The sequence below is a fragment of the Emydura macquarii genome, unplaced genomic scaffold (assembly GCF_026122565.2).
Source record: "Emydura macquarii macquarii isolate MOO-44397 ecotype Brisbane River unplaced genomic scaffold, CSIRO-AGI_Emac_v2 contig_3044, whole genome shotgun sequence".
NCBI lineage: Eukaryota > Metazoa > Chordata > Testudines > Chelidae > Emydura > Emydura macquarii.
This window is the reverse complement of record NW_027133181.1, coordinates 6,194,866-6,221,343: the sequence shown is the minus strand read 5'-3', so window position 1 is coordinate 6,221,343 and position 26,478 is coordinate 6,194,866. Positions and strand designations below refer to the sequence as shown.

The 26,478-nt window shown below is 39.6% G+C and overlaps 1 protein-coding gene across 2 annotated transcripts in view; it reads right to left on the bottom strand.

Annotated features, from left to right (window-relative positions):
• Positions 1-25,434, bottom strand: part of PCDH10 (protocadherin 10) — a 35,986-nt gene extending 10,552 nt beyond the window's left edge. Inside the window, exons 1-5 of one of the 2 annotated variants that reach the window (XM_067530179.1) lie at positions 22,834-25,434; positions 20,991-21,049; positions 20,270-20,376; positions 11,383-11,688; positions 8,793-8,825 (exon numbers count right to left, since the gene is read on the bottom strand). In XM_067530179.1, the coding sequence (XP_067386280.1) occupies positions 8,812-8,825; positions 11,383-11,688; positions 20,270-20,376; positions 20,991-21,049; positions 22,834-25,434 (3,087 nt within the window). In that variant the 3' untranslated portion in view covers positions 8,793-8,811. The remainder of the gene's footprint in view (positions 1-8,792; positions 8,826-11,382; positions 11,689-20,269; positions 20,377-20,990; positions 21,050-22,833) is intronic. The other variant, XM_067530178.1, reaches the window with a different exon arrangement.
• Positions 25,435-26,478: the final 1,044 nt, after the last annotated feature.

Here is a 26,478-nt window from a genome sequence, read left to right as displayed (position 1 = left end):
TATCTTCTGATACCATTGAAGATAATACACACAGTATCATTGTCTTAGAGACGGAGAGAATCATAGAATATTTCAGACTGGAGGAGACCTGGATAGCTCACCTAATCTGTACTCATGCATTGTGTTGGGACTAATTCCATTATTCCTAAACTATTCCTGATACATGGGTGTTGTATCTATCATTGAACATCTCCAGTGAAGGCAATTCAAAATCCTCTTTTAGCAACCTATTCCACTGTCTATGTGTCCTAATGCCTAATTTACATTTTTCCTGCTTCATCTTAAACCACTCATTCCTGTGCTGTATTCATTGAATAATGACCATAATTGATCCCTATCCTCTTTGTAACAGCTGTTTACATATTTATAAATAACTCTCATCTCCCTTTCAATCTTCATTTCTCTAGCTTCATTATTTCCCATTCCCCCCCAGTCTTTCGTGTCTTATTTTCAAAATAATTCAACATTTTCACTGAACATTTCTGACATCTATGGACATTTGTCTTTTTTTAAGTTGAGAAGCCTGAAACCAAATAAAGCACTCTGATACAATATTACATCAGCACTGCATTCCTGTCTTATACCAAATTTAACATTTACTATATATAACCTATGGTGCTTTTTCTGTAGTAGTATGATCTGGCTGGTATTCCTTATTCTATATCTAAGCATTTTCTTTGCTTCACTTAAAACACTTTACCTCAGTTTTTACTGAGTACCATACTTTCAAATTTCAGCCAGTCCCTCCAATTTACCAAAATTACACTATATTTTATAATATTTATAATGTTCCCCAAGTTTCTACTGTTCAAAATTATGATTAGCATACTCTCCACGGTGTCTTCCAAGTCAATAATGAGTTATACTGGGTCTAGAATAGACCACTTCAAGATACTACTAAACACCCTCTCCCAGCTTGATATTAGTTGATTATAACAACAATTACTGTTTTGTTATTTGTGAGCTAATTTTTAAAACTCACCCTCTCTTTTTGCACCCAAAGTTATGTGTGGCACATTTAGATGTCATGTGGGTGTGAATTTGCTCTCATTTAGATGTCATATGAAAGCATAACCAGATAGTTAAACACCTACATGATATACTTGGTATCTGACTCTACTTAAGGGTGCACCTGAAAAACTGCAGAACAAGGAAGGAAGATTGAGTTGAAGCACTGTTCAATATCAGTCCCTTTTAGTCTACTCTAATCTATTATTATATATTATTATTATTATACATTATTTCAGTTTACCTATGAAAATGGCATGTAAAACAATTGCAAACTCTAAACCAAGAAAATATGCTTGATCACATTTCTGAATATTTGAAACCAGCAGATTGAATTGTACACGTCAGATCTGAACAGTACATGTTGCAAGCTTAAATACTACAATAGAATATGTAAAACTGGTAATAATGTATACATGCAAATACAGGTTTTACTCTTGCAACTCATGCATACACACATTTTGCAGGTAGAATTTAGGAACATGTTTTGAAGATTTGTTTCACTATGTTGATTATATTTTCTTTAACCAACAAAGATTTTTTTCCTATCAAAGAAATAAATTAGCTTAATTTAGTTTTCATGAATCCACACTGCTCACCAATCATCATGTTATTTTATTCTTGGTGCTTACAGACTGAGTGATTGCTTTATTAATTCTTTCAGCAACTTATAAGGAATTGAAGTTAAACTTAATGGTCTAATTACCTGGATCTCCCTTTTCCCTTCCTTAAAACAAAATACTAAATATGTCATTTTCCCATCCTCTGAGACCTCACTAGACTGCAGTGACTTCTGAAAACAAATTAACTATATTCACAGTAGCGTCATACCAGCAGCATTTCCCATCGCTAACATGAATCTCTCTGCATGGTCAGTGGCTGACATGTGAGAACAGAGATGAAGTGCAATCTAAGGAGAAGTAGACTTGCCAGTGTACCAGACATTAGAGTGTTCTTGTGTAAATGTAAAGGTATCAGTGCAATTAGTTCTGAGGACTGCTTTTCTTTGCTTCCCCTCTCCCCCCCCCAATTATTTGTCACTTTCTTTAAACTGTTGTCCTCTTTCCTTCCCTCGGGGCAAAAAATAGTTGGAAAGAAGGTGTAAAGCCTTTACAAATGAAAGTGGGGGAAAGGGAATCACACACATGTGCATGGGAGCCTTTGTGAGGGATGCTTTCAAGGTTTTGCTGTGTATGGAACCGGGAGGAAGAGAAGCAAAGGAATAGGAGCTAACTAGCATGGATTTGTGAAGAGGACCATCCAGCCATGGAGCGAGCTGGGAGCAAGAACCACTTGTAGTCTCTCCTCCCTTGTGGAGTGCATAAGCTGGAGGTGTCATGAGGAGATTCTACTTTGCATAGAGCCAGGGGCAGGAGCAAATTCTGTTCCATACCCCTGTGTCAATCAACAGCAAATAGGACAGAAGCAGCCGGCCTCTAACAAATGTGAGGCTAGCATTTACTTTTACTCATGGTAGGCAAGCAATGTGAGATAGAAGTTTCAAAGCCACTTAAGTGATTAAGCCTAAGTCCCATTGCCTAAAACACATTTGAAAATGAGACTTAGGCTCCTAAGTCACTTAGGTGCTTTGAAAATGTTACCTTGTATTGATAGACACAGCATTCTCAAAAATGACTAACAATGGCTTCAGCAGATTTTCTGTTAGTTTCTGTAATAGTTTAGTGTTGGTGATTCAGAAGATGGCATTCTATTTTCTGAGGGTAAGTCTATGTCTATGCTGCAATTAGACACGCACAGCTGGCCCATGCTAGCTGACTTGGGCTCACGGGGCTCAGGCTAAGTGGCTATTTAACTGTGGCGTAGACGTTCGAGCTCTGAAACCCTCTCACCTTGCAGCGCCCTAAAGCCTGGGTTCCAGCATGAGCCCAAACACCTATATCACAATTAAACAGCCCCTTAGCCTGAATCAGCTGTCATGGGCCAGCCGCGGGTTTTTAATTGCAGTTTAGCCATGCCCCAACACTACTCAACCACTGTTCTAAAATGGTGTGTGTATTTGATCGTGGCAGGGGAGATTGTCTGCTGTCTTTTAATGAGATGTAAAATCAAATTTTCAACAATTTGAAGTTAAAGAGCTCATGGTACCTTTCATAAAAGTATGCGTGGAAATTCAATAAACCTGGTCATATTCAAGTTGCCTCCCTGAAAAGAAATCCCTCTTTAAATTCAAACAGACAATTTATTCTTTACCTTCTGCCCTAAACTGTGTTGCTATGAGTTGCTGATATATGTGGTATTTCATCCCAGAAGTGGCTGCATTTCAGGGTAGACAAAGTGTTCCCAGCCTTACCATTGCATTTCTCACCATTTTATAATATAGAGGATACTACAAAGTTCTGTCTAGTGTCTTAGCTATATAAAAAGGCTCAGCTATATAAAAAGACTAAATATAGCAGCTAATATTCCTGGTTTAGAATGGAAAATTGAATGATTCTCTCATTTTTCTTCATGTTAAAAAAATGGAACAATTCAATTAAAAATAACATCACTCAAGGTTAAATTTTATTAATCCATATTAAAATGAACATATTAGGTTATTTCTGCATTTTCTAAACTGTTCCTTCTTGATTTTGCCATGTGAATTATCCATTTCCTCTCTAACTATTACTACAGTAAGTATCCTGTTACTATTCTTCCCTTTGAGTGATTACTGCAAGAGAACTATAGTCACAAGAAGAATACAAAATAGTGGTGAATAGGAGATTAAAAACTTATCATAAATTACTCAATAGTGGTTGAGCGGTGAATCACCATGAGTAGTTTATGTAAAGTCACAGAGTATTTATGGCACTCAGTGGCTATATATCACCTCTCACACTTACCTTATTCATTCGTACAATTTAAGATTTTAAGGTACTTTATTTTATTTAGAAATATAGCTTAAATTATTTTTAATGGCCCATAATGAATTTAGACTGATAAATTTTATTAATATAGCAACTTCTGTCTCTTGGCATTTTAAAAATGACAGTGGCGAAGCCAAGGGGTTCCTCGTACTGCTTAGAGGAAATGTCCAAATGCACAGTTCGGGTCTGGGCATTAAAAGCTATCTTTTAGGTTTGCACACACAAATCATTTGCACATAGAGGCCTTGATGCTGAAATCCGAGTCATGGGGGTGACCAGGCAGAGTTTCATTGATTCTATTGGGGCTCCAAACCAGTGTAAGGGGATCACCTTTACAGGTCAGATTGCAAGAAGGGGAATAATATTTTCAGCAGTCTTTGTGCACAAAATTATAGAATTTACACATGCATAATTCACTTGTGCATGCAAACAGAGTTTTACACATATACATTATTTTTCTTACATACACATGATGGTGCTCAAACTTGTGCATTTCAGTGCAAATTTGTTTGAAGCCACCATTGAAAAATTCAAACTTTAGGGTCAATTTTTAGTGGTAAGAACCGAATTGCACATGCATTTTTGGTGCATGTTTGTCCATATTTGATTGCAAATACGTACCACAATTTTACATTAAAACTCTGCATTTTCATGAGGAAATCATTAGTTAAGGGCCCAGCTAAGCCTTTGTAATACCAATACCTGATTTGTTTGTACACTTGTATGAGAAATTATAAGAGCATAAATGCAAATGCAAAAATGGGTACAGGCCACTATATTCCCCTTTTAAAAATCAAGCACTTATTTCTTTCTCAAATGTTACTAATTTTTTTTGTTAGTTTTTGTGATGCCACAATATTGGTTGTCTGTTTGTTGTTTGTCTATTCAACTATGGTCTATTCAACTATGGTAAAACTGTGCAAATAATTTTCAGAAAAAAGGCATAACTAAACAAAAAGAATAGAAAATTCTGCTGCCACAGTACTGACCACATAAGAGCCTCACTAATTACATTTTAATTTTTTTTTCAAAAAATGCAATGGAATTCTTAATGTAAACAAATATTTTCCTATATTTGCTTTTTCCTTATGTTGAAAAGTGTTCTGTGGCATATATGTTCTCATGAAGTAACATTTCTCTATGATGCTAAGGCCACTCAAATGCCAATAAATTAATTATATAATTAAAAATTCTTACCAACACTCTTTTTTATTATTTTGAAAAAATCATTACAAGGCAATGACTGATTCAGTGTATTGTTAAAAAGATACGGAACACTTTCCACATCTAGGTCATTTGTTTTAAACCAACTGAGATTGATGGATAATGACTAGGTTTGGAAGGATCAGATTTTTATCAGTATATGTTGGTAAATAATGATTTATTCATATACACACAGACTGATGAAAAAATATTTCCATTGATGATCATTAGAATTTCAGATAAGTAAAGTAAGAAAAATGCTGCTTGAGAATTTATTAGGGTTTGATTTAAGGATATTTACTTTGTATATGTGATGTTGACAATTTATGTTTTAACAGTTATAAAGCCTTAACGTTTTGAATTTCACTGTCATTAAATAATTGTCTGAACCCCCGTTGTCTGATATCCCCAGTTTTCCACAACTGTGAAAACTGAAATGGATAAAAATAATAAATACTTAAAAATAAACATTGATATTATCCATCAAAATTATAAAAAAATAAAAATTGAATTCTGCTAATCCTAATAATGACTGGGGGAGAGGAAAAAACCCATACCTTATGATGGTTCTTTGGTGGCTTGTTTGAGATTAGTTGATAGTCCAGTTCCTAGGCACTCAGTTCTTCAAAGACATATGCATATACTTAACTTCATGCATATGAACAATCCCACTGACTTCAATTGAAAGTTAAGCTACATGCCTGCAGAGTTAAGCATGCACCTAAATCTTTGCAGGACTTGAGCCCTACAGTTCATATCAAGCAAGCCATAAGAACCATGGTCAATAAAGACGACAAATGTAGGGAGATTGTTCTACCACTTGAGCTCTAGAAGTGTGACTCCAGACCCACGTTGAGGTACATTGGTGAATAGTGTAGTTAAGCTTGTTTAGTTCCTGCCTTACATTACCGCTCTCCATGTTGTGCCTGTTCTGCTGCTGCTAAGAAAAAGTAATTCTCTATTGATATCAAATCACAACTCTCAGAAGCTCTCAAAAGTGTGTGTATATATATATATATATATAAGTCAAGGATAACCCACAAGAAACACAAACATATTTAAAAAGGATGAAAGTCAAAACAATGTTAAAATTAAGGGTCAAATTCTTAGCTGCTGTAAATTTGTATGGTTCCACTGAACTCAGTTGAACTGTGCCAGTTTATATCATCTCAGGATCTGGTCCTAGGTTTTTAGGAACAGGTTGGTGTTCTAATCTCTTTGGCCCAGGACAGTGTCCCGTTACATATCTGTAAAGCATCCAGCACAATGGGGCCCCGATCCTCATTGGGACTTCTAGGCACTACTGCAATAATATTAATATTAACAAAAACAACAACCATCTATTAGCAGAAGAAGAATAGAGAGTTAGAATTAGAGCTGGGAAAAAATGCAACCTCCCCCCCAAATATTCATTCAAATTTTTAAATGCTTTTGCTTTGGCCTATGCTCAGGATTCGTCTCATGTTTTGATTTCTGTGATCCTTCATATGATCAAGTTTTAATGGCAAAGATGTTTGCAGTAAGTCAGTTTCCAAGTCGCATGCCTGACTACTTGAGGAAAATGAATTTTTAAATTTGCATGCACAAGTATTCAATTTAGTAGAGCTTGTGCATTCACCCAATCAGAAATGTGTAAAGGGCCCTCTGATTTATTGCCCAAGTCATAACTAAGCAACACAGCGTGAATTTCAAATATTTATGATAAATCCACAGAATGAAAATTTTGAAAAGATATTAATCAAATAGCCTAGTATATACAAAGGAATCTGAGGATATCATGATTTGCTCGTGGATATTCCATTAGCATAAAAATAAGCTTAACTTACAGGAACGTAGGAATTGCTATACTGAATAAATTCAGTGGTTCAGCTAGTCTGATGTCCTGCCTCTGACACAAGCCTGTGCCAGATGCTTTCGAGGAAGGTGATAGATAACCTGCTTATGGGAGATGTTTCTTCTGAACCCCTTTGAAACATGAGGATTTATATCCCTTCGTATATCATCATATTTTTTAACTGCTGATGTTTTCATTAATCCATACAAAAGTTTGATCCTATTTTTAAATTCTACTGAGCTCATGGCTTCAATTATATCTCATAACAATGAATTCCACAGATTAATTATGAATTGTGTCAAAAGTATTTCCTTTTATCAATTTTAAATTGATTGTTTTGCAGTTGCTTTGCTGCCCCCATGTTCTCTTGTTATAAGAAAGGATAAATGGGAGTGCTTAATTTACTTCCTCTATATCATTTATTATTCCATATTTCTCACGTTCCCTTTCACATCTTTTCTAAACAAATCAGTACTAATCTTCCCACTACTTCTTCACACAGAGGTATTTTCATGCCTCTAATTATTATGCTATGAGTTTCTGTGTGTTTTATTTTTGTTTGTTTTTTCAGATGGAGTGACCAGAACTGAACACAGCAATAAGGTGAGAGGGTATGATCAATTTACATAATGGCATTATATTATTTTCCATATATTTGCTATTCAATTATTTGTACAACCTAGCATTTTTGTTTACTCTTTCAACTACCAATGCACATGAACTTTTCATTATAATGTCCTCAGTGATATTAAGGTCTTTTTCTTCCGGTGGTAACAGTCAATTTATAATCCATAAAGACACAAGAATAGTTCAAATTACTCCTTCCAATATGTATTATTTTCCCATTACCCTAGCTTTGCTAAGTCCCTCTGAAGTTCCTCATAGTCTAATATAGTACTGACTAACCAAAATAGTTTACTATCTGCAAATAGTTTTGTCCCCTCACTTTTCATCCCTTTTCCCACATCATTAATAAATACATTAAGCAACATGGGTCCCTGTACAGGCCCTTAGGAAATCCTTTTGTTAACTGTCTGCTGATGCTGAAAACATTCCATTTATTACTACTAATTTTCTGCCTCTTAAACAGTTCCTAATGTGTGAATACTTTACTTCTCACCTGTGACTACACTTAGTCACTTTAGAAGCCTCTTATGAGGAACTTTGTCAAAGGCTTTTTGAAAGTTCAGACAAATTACATCAATTCTCTTTTACCTACCGTTACTTAAACATCCTCAAAGAATTCTAATAGATTTAAGAGGCAAGGTTTCCTTTTACAGAAGCCATACTGGTTTGTTCCTAACATATTATGTTCATGATTTCATACTGTTTTAAAACTCCATCTTTCATATACCTGGTACTAAACAGAGAGAAGGCTTACTGATCTGTAATTTGCAGGAGCATGCTTATTGTCTTTAAAACTTTTTATTAAGGCAAATTTACAATAAAACATTAACATACTACATCATACATTACTTATTCAGTATCAGGTTAATGTTCAAAGAACCTGGTTAAAGATTCTGGCTTGCTGGCTGGGGACCCTCCTCTGAATGACAAGTACAAATTTTGCCACTCATGAAACACCTACTACAGTGGCTGATTTTTGTTACGAATTCTGCCATTTCATTCTAAACTTCCTTCAGAACTCTTGATGAATACCATCTGGTGCTGGTGACTTGTTTATATTTAATGTATCCATTTATTCCAGCACCTCAACTTTTCACACCTCGTCTCAGACATTTTTTCTCATCTTTATTTGAAAAAATTGACATGTGGTAGGTAGCTTCCCTAATATTATCTTTATAAAGACCAATGCAAATATACTGTTTAACTTCCCTGCAATATCTTTATCCTCAATAATTGCAGATCAACAGACCTACCTGTTCTCTCACAGGCTTCCTATCTCTGACATACTAAAAAAAAAAAAAAAAAAAAATGTGTATTAGTTTTCATGTCTTTGGCTATTTGCTCTAAAAAGACCCTTTTATCCCCCCTAATTTCAATGTTATAGTTTATCTGTTATAATTTATGATCCTTTCTACTGAGTTTGGTCAAGCTGAGTATATTTTTAATAGATATCTATTTGTCTCAAATAACCCTCTTGTATCTTCCAATTTAAATGTATTGTTTCTTTTTTCTTACCTTCCTGCTTTCTCTTCATTTAGGATTTTGCATACTTGCTATGACTCTGGTATGGTGTGCTTAAATAGCAACTCAAGTGCATTGAATCTGGAGGATTTTATTTTCCTCATATGAGGGCCCTTTTAGATTAAAAAAAAAAAAAAAAAAAGCTAATTACCCTTTCTAAAATTTATTATCACCATGCTAGTTTTTTGGACAATTCCCCCCATAAGGATATTAAACTTAATTATATTGTGGTCACTATTAATTAGTGGCTCAACTATAGTTATTTTCTGAACAATCTCCTATGCATGTTTTAAAACTAAATTGAGAATAGCCTCTTCTCTTTTCTTGTTCAATGAATAAATTATTCATTGTGAATCATCTGCTCAGTTCTACAAAGTACTAGATTCACTTTCTTTTCTTTGTTCTCCTATTATTTGCTATACATTTTTAAATCTAAAATTGTGGTAATGAAAACATTAACTATGGAAAAACAGAAGACAGAAATATTCATTTAGATTTCGTTGAAGATTTGTTTTGGAAGTATAATGAAATTCAGAGTCCAGATTTAATTTTGCTGAATGTGTCTCATAACATACCACTCACTGATATTACTGGGCTTCCTTCCAATGTTGCCTCAATTATTTTATATTCTCATGTCACAGTTTGTGAGGAAAATAAAGTATAAACTATGGGCCAATTGGCTTGCAGATTGACAAATGGAATAATTTATATTAACTGCACATAAGTTTAAAAAGTAAGCTAACAGTAAAAGGCGCTTTTATTTAAAAATAATCAACCTCCAAACCATAGAACAACTAAACAGAAGCATCAGTTTAGCATCGTTACGGATAATCCTCACTATAACAAATTTATCTAAACTGAACAAAAACAGAGGCATTGTCATGATGAGGCGGGAAGTGCTATAAAAGTCAAACATTTTAGTTAAAGTTATGAAGATTAAATTAATAATGCATGGCTAGAATGGGACCGAATACTTTTGAACACTTTTGGAAGACTGGATTGTTTAGGGAGCTTGATAATGAAAAACAGAAGAGTTCACCACAAAGTCAACAGTTCAAATTTGACCTTAGTCAGAAGAATAGAAAACATTGCTAGTTGCTGGCTGTTTTTCTGCCCTATGTGAAATGAGTTGCTTGCCTCAGGCCAGTTCCTTATTAATAGGTGTCTACATCACAAAGCTAATAATTTGCCAAACTTTTTCATAGTTTCAACAGAAAGTCCAAGGACCAAATGGGTAAGACGATTGAACTACCTTCACACTTTGAAAGGTACCTTCATACTATCAGGACAGAGCTGAGGGAGAACAGAGAAGCAAGCACCATTGCTGTCTATGATGAACCTTTCTGTAGACAAAGACTTCAGTTTCCAGGGCTCTCAGTGCAGCACCTTTCACAACTACTGAATTCATCTGAAATTTAAAAATTAACTACAAAGCCACTTCCAGAAAAACATTCCTCACCCTCACCTACTGTCCTAAGGAACTGCTGTTGCACTTAGAAGGATCATTGTATAATACTGTTCTACTTGGCTCCAGTCACACAGACTAGATCAGCATCATAAACTCTTCAAATCAAGGGAGATCTTATAGTGGCTTAATAAAATACAATGGGCTAGTAAATATAATGGTGAAACATTTTAGACCAAAGTATGACTTTTGTGTACTCTCTTTGGCTCAGAATCCAAAACACATAATTAACGATCTTTCCTATGTCTACATGCTGTCTTCTATTTCAACCAACCACAAAGATTACTAAAAAAGATGTAAGAATTCAGACTAAAATAGAAACCATTGAGCAGCATACTCAAGTTTATATCTTGTAGGATGACCAAGAAAGTAATAGATAGTGAGAACAAAGTGTAAAAAAATGACTTATCTGCTTCCCTCATGTTAGCAATGTAGGTATGATACAAGCCCTGATTGATGAAGTGATGTTCAGTATCAGTAAGAAAATGAGGTACCTGGGGCAGTTAAAATGTAAAGAAGAACTTAGCTTGCCATCATCTTATACTTCAAATCTGTTTACTATGCTAAAGCATCTATTTTGGAAAGTGGTGAAAGCAATCTTTGAAAAAATTCCTCTTCAGAAAAACATAAACTATGTTTTTGCTGCTAGCAACAGTGACCTAATATCATGAAACAAAGTCTTTTTCTTTTTAAGTACATTCAACGATTTTCAGTGCAGCCTGAATCCAAGAGGAGTAATTTTTTTTTCTCATTGGCTCCTATATTCTGACTGTACTATTCTTAGTAAAGATAGCAGAGAGCCATATTTTATTCCCGCAAAGGGAACATTTTCATGCAGCTGTTTGAATATTACTTACTCAAATATGGTGGTTTGTAAGGCGCTCGTGTATTAGTCAGCAGTCCATCCAATTCCTTCCTCTCCAGAGTGTTGTGAAGGGCCTTCTCCTTGCCAAAGGTGGAGAAGGACCTCTCTGCACCAGGCTGGGCTTCTGGTGTTTCAAACACTTCAGTGTCTGGAACAGAGTCCATACCGGGCACATGCAGATTGCTGCGGTAATCTGCAGCTTGGCGTCCATCAGATGGGACAAAGGAGGGCATCCAGCACCGATCTGAGTGGCCCAGTGCTTTACATTCCTCTGTGCAATTGGAGAAGAGATCCATGCCTGCAAGCAGGAGAGAGAAAGAAATTGTAGATATAAGCTTCATCATCATGACAAGCTGCTGACAGATGAGAAAGAACATGGTGGGTGAAAAGAGAGATAGGAGGAGAAATCTTACTAGAACTCTTTCCACTGCCTTCATCCCACCAACAAAAGATCTGATCATTTGGTCTTCACCAGTCAATGCCACCATTTACAAAGAGAGGAAGTGCCAGAACGTCACAGTGTGAAAAACAATCATGAGAAGAAGGGTGATGATGATTCACGCCTCAGAATCTCTTGTGAACCTTACTGCCTAGAACCCATTCAGGTACAAGACTGACTCAATTTACAGGTGATGGCAGCAGATCATCGCTTGTTAATACTTAATAAGGTACAAACAGGAAAAAATACTGGTGGACATGGATCTTACAAAAAGAATGAAATTTCGGTAATAAGAAATCTCAGAATTCAATTTCAAAAACTAAATGCTAATTATTCCTATAAAGCAAGTGTTTGTGCGTATATGACTGTACAGATAGACAAAGACTATGAATTATTAAAATCAGCTCTGACAAAATAGGTGACTGTACATATCCATCGACTGTGCAAGGAAAATGAGTCACTAAGTCCATCCTTTTCATTAGTCCTTCAGAGTTAGTTATCATTGCCACCACAGGAGTGCTTACCATCACCAAGCCACTCTAGTGACTGGAGAGAATCCCATAGTAAATTACTGTAATTAGTGGCATGAAGGTAGCTGTAGTCCGATGTGACATGGCTGCAGATACTACTGACAAATGTGTTAATGCTCACTCTATATCAGCAGACACTTGTCTCCGCCAACTCAAAACTGTTTGCTTACAAATCCTTTAAAGCTATTAGGATTTCAGTGACAAGCAATACTTCCATTGACTAGCTTCAGACTGGCATTTCAAATGAATATTTCCTGACTCCGATTCCGTAAGTTATCGGCTTAGATTTCTTGAGGGAGGAATAGTGTCTGAAGTCTTTGGAGTAAAATGGAATAAATACTATTGTCTCAAATTGATATTCATCACCATAGCGAAAGAACAGAATTGTAGAGAGGTTTTTTTTTTCTTTTATTTGTAGAATAAATTGAATGTTTTGGAATATGTATGTGTCAAAACTGAACAAGATCAGTTATAAACATCGTATTTACAACCAGTGCATTAGAATTACAAAAAAGTGTCATATCTCCCTGCAAGAGAAGTAGGAAAAAATTGGAACACCTACAACAAGATTCATGTAATGTAGCTTATTCATCAGTCTACACCATAAAGAACTTGAGTAACTTGATATTCTAGGTGAGGATTAGTTTTTAAAATTCTGCCACGGTTCTGCATTGTAATTTGATTTATATTAGTAATAGTTATGTGTTATCTCTCACTTATGAAAAACAGTTTTTCAGCAAATAAGAATGGCCTTTGAGTTACCAACAAGTGCTTGAGAACTGAGGGCAATCATTTAGATAAATGATAAAAAGAAGAAGCAGCAGCAGAAGCAAAAGCAGAAACAGAAAGAGCAAGCTTTTATCACAGATTAATCTCACTTTATAATGACTTTTTTATTTTAAATTAAGATACGTATGATACTAAGTCCAGCTTCGATTATAACCTTCCATTGATAATTGGTAAGCAGGAGTCTGGAAATAAATTACTGATCAGTGAGCTGTTGAGAAATGCAAACGTGAACTGCAGTTGGAATTAAGGAAACAGACAGGGAACAGCATGCAAGACATACAAATTGTTCATGAGGTAGCTGGCTAGTTAAGTTCTGATCTCATAATGGTAGCATCTACTACAAAAAGGGATGATAAATAAAACAGAGAAAGATAGGTTTACAAATGCACTTTCCACAAAGAGGTGGACATAAACCATCATTACTACAACTGGTGTTAGAACAGTTCCAAGAATATTTTTTCTATGACGAGTAAGGCATGCTTTATATTTTAAGGATTTTTGCAACTCAGAAGATAGAGGCAACATTTAATTCAAACTGATATATTCAGTTTTCAGATTTCCTAATAGAAGTCAAATGTAAACAAATAATATCCATATCTTTTGTATGAAAATGATTACAAATTGTATTTCACTAATATTACTTCAGTGACCAAATTCATTCAATGTTTTCTGAAACTGAATGGTGATGGGAGAGGGGAAAAAAAGCTTGATGATAAACACTGAACTGTTGATTTTTTGTTTGTTTGTTTTTTTGTTTTGCCAGTGGGGAGAGACAGCTTTAGATATTTATTCAAGGACAGTCTTTTTTTTTTTCCTTCTCCCTGGATCTATTTTTCTCCTGGAAAATTACCTGCCATATTACCATTTTGGTTTTATATCAGCTGCTAAACTGGAAAATTCTCTCTATCCAACTATTACGTCTTAGTTTCCTTTGATTTCTGCTTACCAACTGCAGTGCACTGAACAAACAGATTTATATAACAGCTTATTATAGGATCTGAAAATGATGTTATAGCCACCACAAACCAGCATTATAATAAATGAAGAAATGAAAACAGCGGGCTCTGAAATGTATATTGTATATATGAAATCTGATTTTTCTTGAAGGAAAGGGAAGGAACAGAGAGATTATTTTAAAATAAAAATCTAGCTACCGACATTCACTGCTCGAATAGACATCTAGAATTCAAGTGCATATATAGGCGAGTGGCTGGGGGAGGAAGTGTTCAGAGAGGACTGTTCCCACTTGTCAATGGCTACATTCCCACGGACTTTTATGGGTGCAGAATCAGGCCCAGAGGTATTAATATTCTTACAGCACAGTAAATTCAAATTAGCACTCTAGTTTTGAAATCTCATGAGTACCTATACAATCTCTTATTAACTATAATACAATAGCAAGTTATTCGTCCTTTTTAATTATGATATAATGAGATGACATTCTTACAAATAGTTTCTAACCGATTATCTATTTTTCTGTTTTGCATAAAGGACGCCATATCACAGAAGGGGAAATAAAGCATCCAGCACAGGACTTCTTCATAAACCAAAGATGATATTTTTGATTTATAAAAAAAAAAAAAAAAAAAAAATGTTCAGGCAGTATTACACTTCCATCGCATCTTCTTCATAAATCCTGCCCGATGTACAGACTTTCTGGACTAAACTATCCATCATAATTGCAAATCCACAGTGAATAAATATTTCATACTATAATTGAATTGAAAAATATAAAGTCTTATGTACCAGATAAACTGAGATTTTAAAGGTGAGAATAAATTCAATATCTACATCAAAAGAATATAAATATCTGTCACAGAGTTCTCAAAGAACAATACATTATAAACACTGCAATATAATATATGCATGAAAAAAGACCAGGAGCTCATTCCTTGCCATGGATCTAGTTATTGGATAGGTCACTGGACAGTGAACAATTTCACGTGCCACCTGGCCTGTCATATTTAGGATAGCAAAGGGAGGTGGGGGGGTTGAGGGCAGAGTTTTAACCCTAACTGTCATTCCTGAATATGGTTGGTTTGAACCAGGTTATTAATGTAGTTGAATTCTAAAGTATCCCTTTTATCCCAATTTAAAAAAAACAAAAAAACAAAAATTTCTATGAATATGTTTGCTAGATGGCATGAAAGACTCTCTTTAGATTAAAGAGATATTTAGGCAATTTTTGAGATTCATTTTTTTTTAAAACTTATTTTTTAATTTAAAATTGTCCATATATCAATCCTACAGAATAATGAATGAATATATTCAAACATATTGACGTTAATGATGTAATAAAAAAAGCAAATACAAATAAGGTGTTAACAAAACAACTGTCCTTTTTTTAGTGTGTTCTATTTTCTACAACATCATTGTTTTTTATTAATAATGAAAGTTTTCAATTTCTTCTATTCTGAAGATAGTCTTCATAAGGCAATTGATGTACTGCCCTGCATAAAATTGTCTCCATCCTCACAGCAGCATGAACAAAGACTTAAACATCTCCAACATTCAACTCTTCCAAATATTAACTTCAAAACCTAATCTGGACCACTAAGACACAAATGTCATTAAGAATTCAACCCTCCTGTCCACCTCCCTCCCAAACCCCCCCCCTCCCACTCAACTAGAGTCAAAGGACTTTTCTAAACCACTTTATGTTCATCTTCATTTTTTCCAAGATGGGCTTTTTTGTTCAAGTGATCTTCAGAACAGGATTTAATTGTCATATTGGAAACGAACGGTGCCTTTTTCTTCCCTTTCACCACTGGAGTTCTTCTCTATATTTCTCAATCTGTTTTCCCCATATCTGTTGCAATGTGGTGCCATTCCTGTAATGTATCCCACAGAATAGATGCATTGGCTCATCTAAGTGGTGCTAAAGCTGTTGCACAAATCACTTGGCAAGAAGGGGTGGAGTGGCACAGCCTGCACCTTAAACTCCTAGAAACTCACCAGATGTCTTTAATGTCCAGTTTCTTACAGATATGGTGAGAGGAAGACTAATTTTAGATCTTAGCCTTGCGGTCCCTGAAATTGATATTGTCTGAATAGTTTGCAAGATAGGTAGGTGTACTTGCTAATGGGAAAATATTGGTGTATTTTGTTATATCTATAATGTTTCATACACATCTCTACCTACAAATATACCTGCCTAATTATGTTAAAAACTAATTCCATAAAACTTGTGATGCAAAACTAATGACATACAGAATTCTGCAGATCCCAAGTGAAAATCTAGTGTTCAAAAGCCATTATCATCAGATGGTTAGCTGGTGATCAGCTACATGAAATGAACTGGCAGCATCGGTCCAAGTCCTTGTGGACTGGTGTCTGTCTTATACAACTTAAACACACAGTACACCAACTGGCATCTACATAATGGCAATCTCAAAAGAAAAGCCAAGAACTTAATCAGATGTGGAGAACAAACTAATTTCATTGTTGGAAGAGATTGATGCACATTTAGAGATTGATGTAGGAAAGCTAGAACTGTCACTGCTCTAGCTGTATCTGTTCTACAGATAAGTAAGGACTTTTTCTTTCCAAGACTCTGAGTCAGAAAGGAAGGATAGTCCAATGTTTAGGACGCTAGCCTGGGTCTCAGGAGACCCTGTTCCTTACTCTGCCACAAACTACCAGTGTGATCTGGGGAAAGTCACTTATAATAGGATTCGCAAAAGCATTTAGACATCTAACTCTCTTGGGAGTTAGGTGCCTTGGTGCTTTTGAAGATCACACTCTTAGTTATTCTGTGCCTCAATTCCCCATCTCTGAAGTGGGACTAATAGTACTTCTGTACTTCACAGGGTTTTAGGAAGATAAGTGCATTGAATATCGTGAGGCATTCAGCTGCTACAGTACTGGGGGCCGCATAAGTATCTAAGAAAGACAGACAGAATCAAGCACTTTTCACATGCACTACATTTAATCAATATTAAGAAAGTATTTTTTTTTTAATTGAGCCAAATCCTTGGTTCAGTCACTGGAGCTGCAGTTTATACCAACAGAGGATCTGCCCCATAATATTTCAAAGGATTGTAGCATCTTAGTTCAGTGTTACTCCCTATGCAGTTGTGCATGGTGGATCTATCAGACAGTGAAAGACCCCCATTCTGCATAAGTATCTGTGCCATGGTTGCCAATTAATAAACCACTACCTCTTCTACTGTCACTTTGACTGGGCAGTGGACTATACAGGACAACTGGTGACAGCAGGAGCAGTCACACAGTATAAGAAGTCAAGTGCAAAACACCTTTCCAGGTCAAGCCAGCTGCAGTGTGCAAATGACTAAGAATATGTTTAATTTTGCAGTTGGAACCATTTATCAAGTATTTCTGGACATCAGTATGATGATATTCTGTGGCAGATACTATCTTGAGAAGAAGAAAGACAGATGATGATAAATGATGATGAGGAAGAAAAAACAAAATATAAAGAAGAGAAGGGAGTGGGAAGAATACAGAGCTAGAGGAAGAAACAAAAAAATCAAATATAAAGGGGGAAAAAAGGATGGTAGATAATAGCATATAAATAGAAAAGCAGAAAAGCAGCAGCATAAGGGGAATAAGAGAGCACAGTTGGTTCACGAGTTAATGCCCCATATAATTTTTCACTGAGATGATGTTGGTCATCATCATGTTTTTGTTTTTGCTAGCCTTGCTATGGACCAATGTGTTTTCCTCTGCTAAATTGGAAAGAATTGCACATCAAAGAGCTTTAAAATTAATTGACAAGCAATGCTCTCAGACATCATATTCCCTCAAGTCACTGAAATTCAAACAAGATTTACACTCACCCTTTCAGAGAATCCATTACGAAATACTGAAAGTTTATGAGTAAAAGTTTAATACTAAGCTTCTCTGTATCATCACTGGTGCCCATGCCTGTGTAATGACAGCAGGATTCAGCGCAGGATTTATGTAAGACTTTACCATATGCCTCCAATAGACCAAAACAAGCTGTAGAGATTTCCAGTATACCATGTAAATACATATTTACAACCTGCTTTGTAAAAATCCTTATGCAAAATAGTTATCTATATGCACTGTAGTAATTTATCAAAACTGAATGTTTAATTTTGTATGTTTGTGTTTTCAGTTCATAATATTAATTGTGATTAGACAGAAAGCTTATTGTCAAATTTCATTTGTTCACATCAAATCTCTGTTTTAATTGTACGAGCCTATAAATCATATTAAACCATTATTTAAAAATAAATTAAATGTCTTTAAAAGAGCAAATAGATTTGTTTCTTAATTTGTAAAGCAAAAACAACAAAAAGAATTGGTTGAGTCTGAAAACTGATGCCAAGTTTGAGAATGGCTCCAATGTTCATGTCTGAATTATACTACTTTAAAAAGGGGAGAAGGTTGAGGAAGCAGAAACATAACTATAGTAACAGCACTGGATGCTTCTAAAATAAAATAGCTTTTGGCTGATGTGCAACTATGTGATTATATTCCCACCATCAGTCTTTCAAATCCAGCCCTTTATGCAGCTGTTTATTCTTTTTTTCTCCTGTTTGGTTATTATGGTTCATTATGTTGAGGGACTAAACTGATGGAAATGTTCATCAAGATGAGTGCTGCAGTAAAACATGTAAAAAAAAAAAAAAAATGAAACGCAGCTAAGTTGAAAAAATCAGGGACAGAGGCGGGGGGAGTGGGAGCTTTTTATAACTCTCTAGTACTGATTGCTGCTGCATCAGAAACTGTGTGAAAGAATGGGTGGGGAAAGGCTAAATGCACTATTTTTTAAGACAACAATAAATCGTATGCCATATATAAGCCAAAAATGAAAGGGGGCTCTGTGTTCAGATGTAAACTTCTGGCAAGACCTGGTTTGTTGTCAGGTTCCCAGACACAAAATAGACGCTCTGTTCAACTAGCGGGAAGCCCAGCAAAGAGCGGGGAGCTCCGGAGACTCTTGGCTCGTCTCAAGTCTCATTAGGTCTGCATATTAATGACTTGCAGCAATATAAAGGGGCCCTTGAGTGGCCTTTTTTCCCCTGATGCCTGGGTTTCCCATGGCAAAGGAGACAGTGGCAAGAGCATGAGAAGACACAGCATGTTAGCAGAGCAAGAGACTGCGGCAGCACCAACTCCTGGGCACGATGGTGGCAATGGCCAGCCTTTCGCTTTAATGCTTCTGGGAATACTAGCCAGAGACCAGTGAGAAGGGGATAAGAGGAGGGAGGGAGTGGGGAATCATCTTGTATAAAACATTTGCAGCAAATGCCTGGGCCTTTTACAGGCTTCAGAAGAAAAAAATAAGTTGTTATAACTAATCTGGTGTTCCCAGTATCGGTCATTGGGGTCAGGTGGCAGACACCAACATAATTATCTGAAGTGTACTCTGTGTGTCTGTTTTACAGCCAAATGAACGCTAACACAACAGCAAAGAGAGAACAATATACATGTAGAAATAATCCCACTGTTTAAACACACCTATCTGTTTTAAATCATGATATGATAGTATTTTTAAACATATTTTCTTTCATTAGGACTGAAGGGATGACCATTGTATACCTTTTACGCATTAACAAGGACCTCACTAAATTATATAGTCCTTTTATTTGAATTACAAAACAAGCCTCAAAAAGTCTTAAACTATAAGGCATTACATATTCAAAGCACTCTATGTGTCTCCACAGATCCCCAGCAAAAATCCTCACAATCTGGCTGTCATTCAATCAGAGAGTTCATTCTTTTCTTTGGGAACTCCCCCAATGCTTCACCTTAGCATGCCAGCTAAAGTCACTACCAACCAAAGTTGCCTAATGCTCTGAAATCCCTCAAATCAGCTGTTGAAAAATCTGTGGTCTGCTATAAAATACACTCACAACTTTGCTTTAATGTGCAGGAAACTTTATTCCAGCCAAGGATGCAGAACAACATGCAAAAAACAGCTACACTTTTCAAAAGCTAGTCAAGGTTGAGAAACAATCTCTTGATTGTCTCAGAATAATATCAAGTTGACAGTAAAATCAGCCATCCATACATTATATACATATGCTGAACCTATAAAAACTCATGTTACATTATTTATATCTATATAATTGCCCTTTCTGACTCTCTTATTAAAAGATCAAATATTTAGATTCCCTCATCAGACTTACCAGAGGATTGACCTCGATTAGTGGCATCATGATCACTGTCTCCTTGCTCGCTGTCTCCATGACCACTGTCCTTAGAGCTTACTATGTCTGCTTCCTGGAATGCAGAACTAGAAACATCAAAAATCTTAATATTAGAATAAACATGAAGAGAGGCTCATAAAACATTCTTCTGCCATCACATGGCCACACATGGTGCTGCATTCATCCAGGCCTCCTCTCTGCAGAACTATTTCTGCAGAACCAGTCTGTCCATAATAAACAAAACTTGTATTTTCAGGCATTATTAATACAACTGAAATAGACAGCAGGCATTATCATACTGCCTGTGTTACATGCAGTTGTTATAAATAATTTGGTAGCATTTGCTTAAGCTGGAAGGCTAAATTTATACTCAGATAAATCAATATTATCTGTCAGAACTACAGAGGGATGCATAAGTAGTTAAAGCACATTTTAGATCAGTACAGAATTAGAATTTGCTTCTTCAGATGACTTAAAACAGGTTCACAAAAGCCAGAATTCACAGATGTTCACTGCTTATTTTATTTAATGGTATGTCTAAATAAATTCATAACTCTAAATAAATTTTGATTGTTTAGCTATTTTTTTTACATCTGCAGTAACCACATTTCTACATCCCCACTCACAGATGCCAAAACATATCCTGGATTGTGTATAATTGGATTCCTACATTAGGAAAATAAGAATAAGGAGCTCATACCTGTTCACCCGTCGGGGTCTATCAACTAGATAACTGAGCTCTGCACGCTGATGTTTTGTCTGGAAAAAATAATTGGAACTTATTTGGATTCTCAATATATTTATAACCAACATCAGAAGGCACACAAGTACAGCTAGGAACACTCATTACAAAGGGTATATATATTGCTATAGGTAGACCATAAATAATTGTTTCCTTACAATGAAGGGGACAAACCCTGGTGGCCTTACTCATGCAAATGGGACGACAGATCAATAAACAGGGGTTTTCCTCGGTTATTTAAGCCCAGCTTCTGATACCCTTATTCATGCTGAATAGTATCTTACACCACAAGTGTAAGTCAATTACACTGAAGTCAAGGAGCTACCTGTGGTGTAAAGCACCACTCATTGTGAGTAAGAGTGTCCCTTAATCTGGCCCTGGGTGTGTTTTATAAATCTTATGTATGAGAAAAAGGGAGACTAATCATCAGACAGATAGACCCCTGAAAAGAAAATATGGAATAGGTGGTTGCCCTCAAAAGCACCAGAAGCCACATTTCTTTACAGACATCTGGTGTAGGGTCAACATTAAAGGCTAAACATTTAAGATCTTGCTATAAGATTTAAAAACTATTTTAAACAAAAAATAATTTTAAAATATCTTAACTGGCCCTGGAGTACTCAGCAAATCAATATCAAGGAACACAATTTCTTTCAGTGGTACGTCATTATAGATGTACTGGTGCACACATTAGTTAACATAGAACAGCCAAAATGATGAATAGGAGAATGTTAAGTCTTGATATGTGCTTTCACAGGAATTCTTTACACACTAGATAATACAATGCAGACAAGGTGTTTAATGGGTGAGAATGTTAAGACAATATATGTGTTCATGGAAATCCTTTTGTGATACTTTATTTTCAAGTTCTGCTTCAGTATACAAAAGAACCATTAAGACAGAGACATAAAAAGTCAATTAATGAATGCTAATGTTCACATTAATTAAAGTTCCTGCCAAGTATAAAGATGTTCACAAAGTCCAGAGGGGCTTCCCCCACAGACATTGCACATGCAAAGATTTCTGGAAACAAATATATATGCTTTTCAATTTTTTAATTGTTTTTTTTTTTGCTTTAGGAAAACTCTAAATACATAGTGCATGTAATTTCATTAATGCCAATTGCAGTGATTTTGCCAGAAGCAATGCTCAGAAGATGGAAAGGTGGCCCATACACAGCATACAGTTAAAATAAGATTAGAAACAGGCATGTCATGATGTTATTTTAATACAGACATGGACTGTGCTAGCCAGCTTCATTCATATTCACATGGTGTGGGCATTTGGCTGCAACAGTTTCTGAAATGCTGTCCAGTGCACAACTGATGCTTCAAATGAAAAGAAGCAACTGACTCAGTAAAACATACATCACAGCTGAAACTACTATCAGTGTCAGGCTCCCTTGTTGACATGTGACTAAAACCAGGCAAATATTTTTGACCAAAGAAGCATGAGGATAGGAGGATGAGGAGAGGACAAGGAGGGGCAAGGAAAGGCGAACATTCTTCACAGAGAAAGGAAGGGCAACAGCTTCAAGAAACTAAGTGATATCAAGGAGGGGGTTGGAAAAGACTGCAGAGAGAATCAAAAGTGGTTGAGACCTGCAAGCCTTGGGGAGAGCAAGAATCAGGGGCATCAGAGTGCACAAGAAAACAAAAGCAAACTCATTTTTCAACGTCAAAACCGTAAAATGATAACAAAGAAGCAAAGCAGCACAGGGAGACATGCACTCGTAATGAAGGAGGGAGGCTTGCCAGATACGGAGGGCTTGGAGGGTATCACCGTTCCCTTTGAACCTTACCTCGTTGGACAATATGCTGCCATTGGAGATGATGTCTGGCTGCTGGTCCGTGTAACCCGTCACTATGGCCCCGCAGGGGTTGTGCTCGGTGTCAGTGCTCCGGGATGGGCTGCAGGGCTTGAGGAACATCAGGTCGGTCTTGGCTGACTCCGGCGTGAGGCAGACTTGGTAGCAGTAGTTCTGGTTGTGATGGTGGGATCCGAAGCTGCCCGATTCCTCCACGGGGACCTGGGCCGGGTTGCTGGGGACGTTGGAGCTCTGCACCAGCATGATGTCCGACTTGCTCAGCTTCTTCTTGCGGGCCCGGGCTTGGCGGCTGCAGCAGGGGCAGCAGCAGCAGCAGCCGAGGCAGCAGTCGCTGGCCAGGCAGGTGTAGATGTTGAGCTTCTTCTCCTTCTGGCAGCGGACGGCCAGCACGATCATGGCGAGCAGGAAAATGAAAGACACCGAGCCCAGGGCGATGATCAGGATGAGGGTCAAGTCCAGCGAGGTCTCGGCACCGGAGCGGCTGGGGCGATGCTCCCCTCCCGCCCCGCCCCCGCCGCCGCCCCCCCCTGCGCCCAGGCCGCCGCCGCCGCCGCCTCCCTGGCGCTCCACCGCGCTGTCCACCAGCACCACCTGGATGGCGGCGGTGGAGGAGAGCGGCGGCTGCCCGTGGTCCCGCACCTCGATCACCAGCTCGAAGGGCCGCTGGGGGTCGCGCTTGGCCGGCACCTTGCGCGCCGTGCGCAGCTCGCCGGTGCGCCAGTCCATGCGGAAGAGGCTGGCCTCGTTGCCCCGCACGATGCTGTAGGTGAGCCGCGCGTTCTCCCCGTCGTCGGCGTCCACCGCCGCCACGCGGCTCACCAGGTAGCCGGGCTCGGCGCTGCGCGGCAGCACCTCGCGGGCCGGGGTCCCGTTGCGGCCGGGCAGGGGGCTGACGATGGCGGGCGCGTTGTCGTTCTGGTCCACCACGACGATGCTGACGGTGGCGTTGCCGGCCAGGGGCTGGGGCTCGTCGCCGGCGTCGCGGGCCTCCACCTGGAAGCTGAACTCCTTGAGCTGCTCGTAGTCGAAGGAGCGCAGGGCGTAGAGGAAGCCGTTCTCGGCGTTGATGGAGACGTAGGTGAAGACCGACATGCCCTGGATCTGGCTCTCCAGGATGGAGTAGGCGAGCTGGGCGTTGGCGCCCTGGTCCCGGTCGGTGGCGCTGACGGCGTAGATGTAGGCGCCGGGCACGTTGTTCTCGCTCACATAGACCTGGTAGAGGGGCTGGCTGAAGCGCGGCGCGTTGTCGTTCACGTCGCTCACCCGCACCTGGATGGACTTGCTGGTGCTCAGCGCCGGCTCGCCCAGGTCGCGGGCCACCACGGTGAGGGTGTAGGCGTCGCCGCCCGGCTGCTCGCGGTCCAGCGGGCCCTCGGTGACGATGGTGTAGTAGTTCTTGAAGGAGCTCTTGAGGCGGAAGGGCGCGTCCGCCTGCAGCAGCTCGCACTGCACCTGCCCGTTCTCCTCCGAGTCCCGGTCCGAGACGCTGAAGAGGGCCACCACCGTGCCCGGCGAGGCCGCCTCGCTCACCGCCTCCTTGACGGTGGAGAAGCTGATCTCGGGCGGGTTGTCGTTGGCGTCCAGCACCCGCACCAGCACCTTGCAGTGGGCGGGCACGGCGTTGGGGCCCAGGTCCTTGGCTTGCACGTACACCTGGTACACGCTGCTCTCCTCGTAGTCCAGCTCGCCGCTCACCTCCAGCCGGCCGGTGCGCGGCGAGATGCCGAAGAGCTCCCGGGCGCGGGCCGAGATGTGGCTGCTGAAGGAGTAGATCACCTCGCCGTTCTGGCCCTCGTCCGGGTCGCTGGCGTTGAGCTGCAGCACCAGCGTGCCGGGCGGCGAGTTCTCCGGCAGGGACACGGTGTAGACGGGCTGCTCGAAGGCGGGCACGTTGTCATTGGAGTCCAGCACCCTGATGGTCAGCAGGGCGGTGCCGGTGCGTTGCTGGGGCTGGCCCCCGTCCACCGCGGTCAGCACGTAGCGGTGCACCGCCTGCTGCTCGCGGTCCAGGGGCTTGTCCAGCACCAGCTCGGCGAAGCGGTTGCCGTCGCCCTGGGTCTGCACGTCCAGCGAGAAGTAGCTGTTGGGGGTGATCTCGTAGGTGCGCAGCGAGTTGGTGCCCACGTCCGGGTCGAAGGCGCTCTCCAGTGGGAAGCGGGTGCCCGGCGTCGCGCTCTCGGAGATCTCCACGGTCAGGTCGGGCTCCGGGAAGGCGGGCGGGTTGTCGTTGATGTCCAGCACCTCGATCTCCACCCGGAACAGCTCCAGGGGGTTCTCCAGAAAGACCTCCAGGTGCAGCAAGCAGGACGGGCTCTGCTTGCAGATCTGCTCCCGGTCGATCTTCTCGTTCACGTACAGCACCCCGGTCTCCAGGTTGAGCTCCAGGTAAGGGCTCCGGGAGTTGGGCACCGTCTGGAAGCGGCGAGCCGAAAGTTTTGTAATGTCCAAGCCCAGGTCCTCGGCGATATTCCCCACGAACGTGCCATGCTCCTGCTCCTCCTGCACCGTGTAGTGAAGCTGGGAAAGGGCTCCCTCCACCATCCAGAGCGAGGCCAGGAGGAATAGCACGATCATCTCCAAAAGGGGAAAAAGATCCCCCCAGCACCACTTCCTCCTTCAGAAACCTCCTCCTCCTCCTCCTCTCAAAACACTGAGGGCAGTGTACGTGTGTGGAGGGAGGGGGGGGGGGTCCGAGTGGGATTTAGATCTAGGGCTTTGATTAGTATTATTCCTTCTGCTTCATAGTAGCATTTTTTTCCCTTCCATCTCCCTCTTTTTATGATTAGTTCACACGCTGAGCAAACGAAGAAGACAGGCGTCCCCACCTCATCTGTGCTCTTCGAAATAAATGGCCAACTAAGAATACCTAGAGCTGCCTGGAGATAGATGGGTAGAGAGATGCACACACGGTATCTACCGGAGCCCGCTCTTATTTATTCCGAGAGTCCTGGCACTGCACCGCTGCAGCGGCAGTGGAGGCAGCAGCAGCCGCAAATCCCAAGGAGGAAATTTTTATATTTCAAGATTGTCCTCGCTTTGCCTTCCTGATGGGCGCAGGAGGGGTGGCTGCTGCTGGAGGAACCGCTGGACATGCCCTCTTTCGATGCAAAAAAAGGCAGGAAAAAACGGGGGAGGGGGGGAAAAAATTATAACCAGCCAAAGGATCTGATATCAAAAAGGCAGAGAGCCGGTTTGCCGCCCAAAACTTTCATTCCCTGAATTTCTCTGGGATTTCCTCCTTTATTATAATAATAGTAATTAGTATGATTTTATATTTTCTTTCCTTTATTCGAGTTTTCTTCCTTTATTGCCATTGTTATGATGATCCTCATCATTTAGCGCTTTATTGATGGGCTGCTCCGGCTTTTTTCTCTTGCTGTTTTCTCTTCTCACCCTCTCTCTCTCCCGCTGTCTCTCTCGCTGCAGCTCTCCTCCTGTCCCGGCTCCAGCTCCTGTGATCTCTACTGGCAGTTTCTGAGCTCGGAGCGCTCGGCTTTTCTGTTTTTGCGCAGCGCCCTGCTCCTGCCAACCAATGAGCGCCTAGCAACACCCACAGGGGCGGCAGCCCATTGGATCCAGCGCACGTCAAGCAGGCTGCATCACAGGGGAAAGAGGGGG